This window comes from Salvelinus namaycush, chromosome 6 (assembly GCF_016432855.1).
Source record: "Salvelinus namaycush isolate Seneca chromosome 6, SaNama_1.0, whole genome shotgun sequence".
NCBI lineage: Eukaryota > Metazoa > Chordata > Actinopteri > Salmoniformes > Salmonidae > Salvelinus > Salvelinus namaycush.
This window is the reverse complement of record NC_052312.1, coordinates 48,279,589-48,288,035: the sequence shown is the minus strand read 5'-3', so window position 1 is coordinate 48,288,035 and position 8,447 is coordinate 48,279,589. Positions and strand designations below refer to the sequence as shown.

Sequence of the window (8,447 nt, the reverse complement as noted above, 5' to 3'; positions counted from 1 at the left end):
GCCTGACGGCGGAGCTCTAAGCTCAGGCCTAAAGCCTAAAAGTAGTCCTCTTGGCGCAGGTGCACCCAATGCCCAGAAGCAGCAGAGCGGGCATCCTACGGTGCAGCAGCAGCAGAACAAAGAGGGGAGCCCCCGGAGCACGAACCCACAGAAGGTGCAACACCATGCGGGTATGCTGACCCAGGCACAGGCCCCTAAAAACAACAACCAGAATGCCCAGAACTCTCAGGCTACACCCAACACCCAAAGCCCCCAGAAGGGCCAAGGCGCCCTGGGGGGAACCCAGGTGCCTGGTGGTGGGGCCAGAGGTGGACCCCAGCACAATGCCAAGTGGAGGCGGATGCAGGAGAATAAAAAGGGGCGAAACAGGAGGACCCACGAGCAACAGAGACCCCCGCGGAGTGTCTGAGACACACACACAGCAACACACACACTTACACACATATTGTACATTAAAATATAGACTTGCTATCCCATAAAGATATACTGTAGGAACCCACATAATGCAATACTCATGGTCATGGACATATGCTCATTCACACATAATATGTAGACAGAAAAATACCACCCCAATGGAATGCTCTAAAACATACACGTTAAAGACACACACACACACACACACACACACACACACACACACACACACACACACACACACACACACACACACACACACACACAGCAAATACCCTGTGAAGACTTGGAGAAGACTGGCGACTAACAGGACATTGAAGACTGAGGCTAAACTGGAATCGTATGCGTACTGTACATGCTAACCATGTGGATATAGTGGCCCAGGGGGTACAATTTGAGGAACTGTGTAGTCCAGATCCGTGTTGCAAGGGGGACCGAGTTATCTGGCGGACACATAGCCCTCCTGTACAGACGCTACTTCCTTATAGGACGGGGATGGGGTTAAAAACATTAATTTTCAGTGAGGATGATACATGTTACATATTCAGACCTCTGGACAAGTCTGGACAATGGCCCCTACAGGACATTTCAGAAGACATTTCAGAAGGGATTAAGACTTTAAAGTTCAGTAGGGACGTCCGTTACTGCAGCTACTGGCCTTGTTGACATGCGCAGAAGGAAGATGTCCACTATATAGAGACGGGAAGAACTATAAGGATAAAGAATAATGTGTCCAGTCGACTGCAAACTAGAACCGAAACACATCAAAAGAAGCACAGTCATTTTCAGAGAGTGAACTGCAATTCCCACAATACAGTTTGTCGGCTCAACTTTATTCAACTGATTCGATTCACAACGACTCTCATGAATGAGCACTTTGGGCTTGTACATAGAGCTTGACTGTCTTATACGTCAAACATATTAAAATGGGGCACAGTTAGCTGGTTAACAATCCACAACGATGCCCTGCATATTGTTTGTAGTTCAATAACAGAATTATTCAATATAAAACGACAAAATCCACAATAGCCTGTGATCTGTGGAGCAAAATCAAGCTTCTCTTCCTCCCAAGGCTTGAAAAGCATTGTGCATGTCGTAGTCAATCAATGTTCATGATTTGAATAAGCTATTTCTCGCCAGTTACTCGCTATGTAAGGTTTTTTTTATGTTAAAGGAGTCCTATGAAAGAAAAATCTATTTTCTGTTTTTATTTGATATTTACTTCTCTCTCTCCATACAAACCACTGTATCCCTGTAGGGGTAAACAATTACGTAGTAGAATTTTTGACCTGTCCCTTTAAGTTATTTTTCTTTCTTTGCTTTCTCCTGGAGTTGCGTGTGAACTTATAAATCCAGTCATATGTTCGTGCTCAGTCTGGAAAACAGACTGCCTATTGATTCTGTACATAAACATACAACAACAAAACGACTCTTTATGTATGTAAATATATACAACCAGAACACCACGGATTATTTATTTCTCATTGTTTTGTGAAAGGGTTGCATTTATTTTTGATATTCTGGTATTTTGGCTCATCAATAATCAAGAAAAAGACTGCGGCACGTTGAGAAACACAAACGGACCAATGAGGACGGACTTCCTCTGTCAAGGACTCCCTTTTTTTCCGGGGGGCGTGTTTTGGAAGTGAACCACGGTATGAGAGTGGGAGCAGGGGGTTGTTGTGTGTTTTACAGTATCCAGACCGAGAGCCTTCAGGATGATAAGCACAAGTTTCTCAAACCCTCTTCTACGTTTCTGTCTCTTCTGGTCTTTTCGTAAATGGGTGATTTTTCTACCCAGGAGGTGTTTTCATTGAAGTTTGGAATCCCATCCACCTATTTCATTCGTTCATCCCAAATACTCATTTTATGTAAGATAATACTACCCAAAACCTGATAAAACATTAGCTGTGAATTTCTATGTAAGAACTAGTAAGGAAAAGGTTCAAATCTAAACGTAGTCTGAGGACGCTGAGTTAAAGCTGCATGTGAATGCTACTTAAGTGCATCTTTTCTATTGTCTCTAGATGTTTCCTGTGAGAGGTAAAAGTCCTGTAGGCAACATGTGTAAGAGAGATGTGAATATTATTCCTTTTTGCCAAAACAAAGATGCCAACATGTACCAGGGGTGTATTCACTAGGAACCAAACAGAAGCAAACAGGCCGAAATGGGGAGGGACTAACCTGAACTTGTCCAATAACAAACGCACATTTTTGTTGCAAATCGTTTTCTGTAGCTAAACGTTTTGCTATGGTGTCTGCTAATGAATACACCCCAGTGATGTTACTCCAACCCCAAAACTTGTATTAAGACCTTCAACTTTTCATACAACAATGTGTTTCCCCCTCAGTATACAACAAGCCTGATGTGTCACTGCAATAATGGACAGCAGATAGCAAGGTTTCCTGGTGGTTTGTGGTATGTTTCCGGTCTCTCACGGTGTGTAGGGTGGACAAGGAGAGAACAGATATCCCTGCTGTAACATGGTTCTTCCTGGCATGCGTTCAGTTGTCTAATTAAACATTTCCTGTAAAACTTAGCCTTTTTGTAGTTTTTTTCTAACTTCTGTCCAGTTATATATGGTACAGTATGATGCATGTGAATCTGAGTTGACAAAATGTATTTTGTTTGTGTTGTACAGTCATTTCCACCTGTGACTATCACGTTTAGTCACAGGTGGGACTGGGAGCAGTCAGTTTGCACACTCAAACACACAGATAAAAGGTTGAGCTGATGAAAAACATATTTTTACTGGAATTATATTATGGTGAATTACACAGTATTATATATTCTTTAAAAACGTTTTTAAAAATACTTTCCAACGGACAGTGAAGCCTACTCCTTCACCAGAGGATACCATCTGAACCCAGACCATGGAAGAAGATGTGACTCAGTTCTAAGGTATGTGCTGAATCACAATGGCTGTGTTTACACAGAGGCAGCCCATTTCTGATATTATTGGCTAAAGATCCAATCTGATTGATTAAAAGACCAATTAGTGGCAATAGATCAGAATTGGGCTGCCTGTGTAAACGCAGCCATACTGGGCTCTCAGTGCTGAGTATAGTAAATACTGAAGTAGAATCACAAGCTCTCTGTCCACATCCTTCAGTGGGTTGACCACGGCGCCCATAGAGAGATTTCATTGACTAAAGGCAGAAATGATGTGTTAAAAAAGGTCATTGATATGTTATGCTGTATAAGTAAGAGGCAGCCTTCCTTGTCGATGAAAACACCCCCTTGCCATGAATAATTAAACTGGAGGTTAATGTTTTGGATTAGCCACAAGAGGTCACTATTCTCTGTTCCAAAGGACTTCCATTTCTACCTAGCTTTTCAGGGGATTACATTTTAGCTGTTGTCATTCTAGTTCACGTGTCAAACTCATTCCACGGAGGGCTGAGTGTCTGCGGGTTTTAACTCCTCCATTGGACTTGACTGATGAATTAAGGTCACTAATTAGTAAGGAACTCCCCCCACCTGGTTGTCTAGGTCTTAACAAAAAAAACAGACACTAGGTCCTCAATGGAATGAGTTTGACACCCCTGTTCTAACACTTTAGTTAGTAGTCTAAGTTCCCTGTATATCAATTATGTGACTGGAATGCAATGACCATCAGCTGTTTATGTTCATCAGCCACAATGTCTTGCACTGTGTGTTACTCTATGTCTATAGTTTTGAAGATTCCACTGGTGTGGAGACACAGATGGTTAACAGTTAACACAGTGCTACTAAAGGCCTTCATGAGGTCGTCATCTCCACTCTAATTGGGCCTACAGTGGCACAGCGTGTTACCTAAAATGGTGCTCTACCACTGATTCCCTGCAGGTACCTTAAAAGGTTCTCTACCACTCTCTGCGTGGGCACAAACTCCCTGAACCCTCTGACACACACACACACACACGCACACACACACTGCAGCCATCCAGTCACACAGAGAGAGTGTGCATGTGGAAACCTCAGCTTAACTGATGAGAGTAGCACAATCTATGTTCCCAAGCCCCAAGAGTCACAAACGTGTTGTGAATTCACAGGGTTCGTTACCATGGGTACTGCCCCGAGAGCACAAGGGCTGTATGTGTGTGTGTGTGTGTGTGTGTGTGTGTGTGTGTGTGTGTGTGTGTGTGTGACAGTGGAGGCTGCTGAGGGGAGGACGGCTCATAATAATGTCTGGAACGACTCTCATGCAATGGCATCAAACACATAGAAACCATGTGTTTGATACCATTCCACTTATTCCGCTCCAGCCATTACCACGAGCCCATCCTCCCCAATTAAGGTGCCACCAATCTCCTGTGGTGAGTGTGTGCACGTGCACGTGCTCGCACACACCTTTGGAATGGTGTGATAGGTGACTACCAATGATATACAACACACTACAGTATATTTGTACCCCTTGGTAATAAAGACTGTTTAAACACAGGGTTTATTATGTCATTGACATTGCAGTGACTGCTCTCTTCGGGTGCATCTCAATAGTCTGGAGTAGCTTCCTGCCCTCGTCTCTTCTTCATCTGTACTCATATGAAAATTTAAAGCAATATGGTGGATGCCAATGGCGGAAAGGAGACAAGGAGAGGAACCCATTTTAGATTACTGAGATACACCCCTAGATTCCTCAAAGCAGAGGCACACACTTGCTCACTGCTTGAAACATCGGTGCTGATCCAGGTTAAGTGGCCCAGGGGGTACATTTAACCTTTTTGCAGTTGTGTTGCGCTAATCATCACGGGTTGTATGTATCAAGTGTCTCAGAGTATGAGTTCTGATCTAGGGTCAGGTCTCCCCTGTCCATATAATCATACTCATTATAATCTAAAACACAAAATCTGATCCTATGTCAGCTACTCTGAGACGCTTGATACATACAACCTATTAATGACACAGCAATCCTCGGAAATGTGCAGCACGACTGCAAAAACATCAACCTGGAACGCGGCCATTACAACAAGCATAATTAAGCTACATCTATGCATATTCATGTAGCTTTGAACTGAGGCATTCTGTTCTGTTGTGTCAATGACAGGTCTGTATTGCAGCGTAGACAAGGCTAGACAGCTGGTAGGTAGGAATGTAACACCGAGGAGTCTCACAACAAGCTATCTCGGATTTAGAGATGGATTGAAATATGCCTAGTGTTACCATGGCAAAGAGGCTCTCTTGATGACAGGAGGTTGGTGGCACCTTAATTGGGGAGGATGGGCTCGTGGTAATGGCTGTAGCGGAATCAGTGGAATGGTATCAAATACATCAAACACACGGTTGCCAGGTGTTTGATGTCATTCCATCTGTTCCGTTCCAGACATTATTATGAGCCGTTCCCCCCTTCAGCAGCCTCCACTGCTCCAGTCTCCACTCATATCTCTTATATGGAAGAATATGTTTGTACTGTGTCTTAGTCAGATGAATGAATAGGAAGACACCACATGTTTGCTAACCCACTGGTTTGTTTCTTTGTGGTTGTGTGTAGGTTGGCCTATTGTAGACTGTATTGAAATGCAAGTCACCGTTGTTGTCATGTGATTGCCACTAGATGGCACACAGATCCCCGTACTGTAAAGATGACCTATGGAAGTTCAACATCACTTCTTTATAATAAACAGAAAGGGACAATGGATATACGGGCTATAGAAGGTATGTGGTCTCCTGCTGGGGCGTAGAGAAAACATAGCACTGCCATGGGGCGTAGAAAAAACATTGCCATGGGGCGTAGAGAAAACATAGCACTGCCATGGGGCGTAGAGAAAACATAGCACTGCCATGGGGCGTAGAGAAAACACTGCCATGGGGCGTAGAGAAAACACTGCCATGGGGCGTAGAGAAAACACTGCCATGGGGCGTAGAGAAAACACTGCCATGGGGCGTAGAGAAAACACTGCCATGGGGCGTAGAGAAAACACTGCCATGGGGCGTAGAGAAAACACTGCCATGGGGCGTAGAGAAAACATTGCCATGGGGCGTAGAGAAAACATTGCCATGGGGCGTTGAGAAAACATTGCCATGGGGCGTAGAGAAAACATTGCCATGGCGCGTAGTGAAAACATTTCCATGGGGCGTAGAGAAAACATAGCACTGCCATGGGGCGTAGAGAAAACATAGCACTGCCATGGGGCGTAGAGAAAACATAGCACTGCCATGGGGCGTAGAGAAAACATAGCACTGCCATGGGGCGTAGAGAAAACATTGCCATGGGGCGTTGAGAAAACATAGCACTGCCATGGGGCGTAGAGAAAACATTGCCATGGGGAGTAGAGAAAACATAGCATTGCCATGGGGAGTAGAGAAAACATAGCACTGCCATGGGGCGTAGAGAAAACATAGCACTGCCATGGGGCGTAGAGAAAACATAGCACTGCCATGGGGCGTAGAGAAAACATAGCACTGCCATGGGGCGTAGAGAAAACATAGCACTGCCATGGGGCGTAGAGAAAACATTGCCATGGGGCGTAGAGAAAACACTGCCATGGGGCGTAGAGAAAACACTGCCATGGGGCGTAGAGAAAACATAGCACTGCCATGGGGCGTAGAGAAAACATAGCACTGCCATGGGGCGTAGAGAAAACACTGCCATGGGGCGTAGAGAAAACACTGCCATGGGGCGTAGAGAAAACACTGCCATGGGGCGTAGAGAAAACACTGCCATGGGGCGTAGAGAAAACACTGCCATGGGGCGTAGAGAAAACACTGCCATGGGGCGTAGAGAAAACATTGCCATGGGGCGTAGAGAAAACATTGCCATGGGGCGTTGAGAAAACATTGCCATGGGGCGTAGAGAAAACATTGCCATGGCGCGTAGTGAAAACATTTCCATGGGGCGTAGAGAAAACATAGCACTGCCATGGGGCGTAGAGAAAACATAGCACTGCCATGGGGCGTAGAGAAAACATAGCACTGCCATGGGGCGTAGAGAAAACATAGCACTGCCATGGGGCGTAGAGAAAACATTGCCATGGGGCGTTGAGAAAACATAGCACTGCCATGGGGCGTAGAGAAAACATTGCCATGGGGAGTAGAGAAAACATAGCATTGCCATGGGGAGTAGAGAAAACATAGCACTGCCATGGGGCGTAGAGAAAACATAGCACTGCCATGGGGCGTAGAGAAAACATAGCACTGCCATGGGGCGTAGAGAAAACATAGCACTGCCATGGGGCGTAGAGAAAACATTGCCATGGGGCGTAGAGAAAACACTGCCATGGGGCGTAGAGAAAACACTGCCATGGGGCGTAGAGAAAACACTGCCATGGGGCGTAGAGAAAACACTGCCATGGGGCGTAGAGAAAACACTGCCATGGGGCGTAGAGAAAACACTGCCATGGGGCGTAGAGAAAACATTGCCATGGGGCGTAGAGAAAACATTGCCATGGGGCGTAGAGAAAACATTGCCATGGGGCGTAGAGAAAACATTGCCATGGGGCGTAGAGAAAACATTGCCATGGGACGTAGAGAAAACATTGCCATGGGGCGTAGAGAAAACATTGCCATGGGGCGTAGAGAAAACATTGCCATGGGGCGTTGAGAAAACATAGCACTGCCATGGGGCGTAGAGAAAACATTGCCATGGGACGTAGAGAAAACATAGCACTGCCATGGGGCGTAGAGAAAACATAGCACTGCCATGGGGCGTAGAGAACTTTGCCATGGGGCGTAGAGAAAACACTGCCATGGGGCGTAGAGAAAACACTGCCATGGGGCGTAGAGAAAACATAGCACTGCCATGTGGCGTAGAGAAAACATTGCCATGGGGCGTAGAGAAAACATAGCACTGCCATGGTGCGTAGAGAAAACATAGCACTGCCATGGTGCGTAGAGAAAACACTGCCATGGTGCGTATAGAAAACACTGCCATGGTGCGTAGAGAAAACACTGCCATGGTGCGTAGAGAAAACACTGCCATGGTGCGTAGAGAAAACACTGCCATGGTGCGTAGAGAAAACACTGCCATGGGGCGTAGAGAAAACACTGCCATGGGGCGTAGAGAAAACATTGCCATGGGGCGTAGAGAAAACATTGCCATGGGGCGTAGAGAAAA

General features: G+C 45.6%; 1 protein-coding gene across 1 annotated transcript in view; it reads left to right on the top strand.

Moving 5' to 3' along the window:
• The window catches only part of LOC120050122 (semaphorin-3ab-like), a 59,370-nt gene extending 56,416 nt beyond the window's left edge, over positions 1-2,954 (top strand). The window contains exon 16 of the mRNA XM_038996768.1: positions 1-2,954. This exon is cut by the window's left edge and continues 419 nt beyond it. Within this exon, the coding sequence (XP_038852696.1) occupies positions 1-409 (409 nt within the window). The 3' untranslated portion in view covers positions 410-2,954.
• Positions 2,955-8,447: the final 5,493 nt, after the last annotated feature.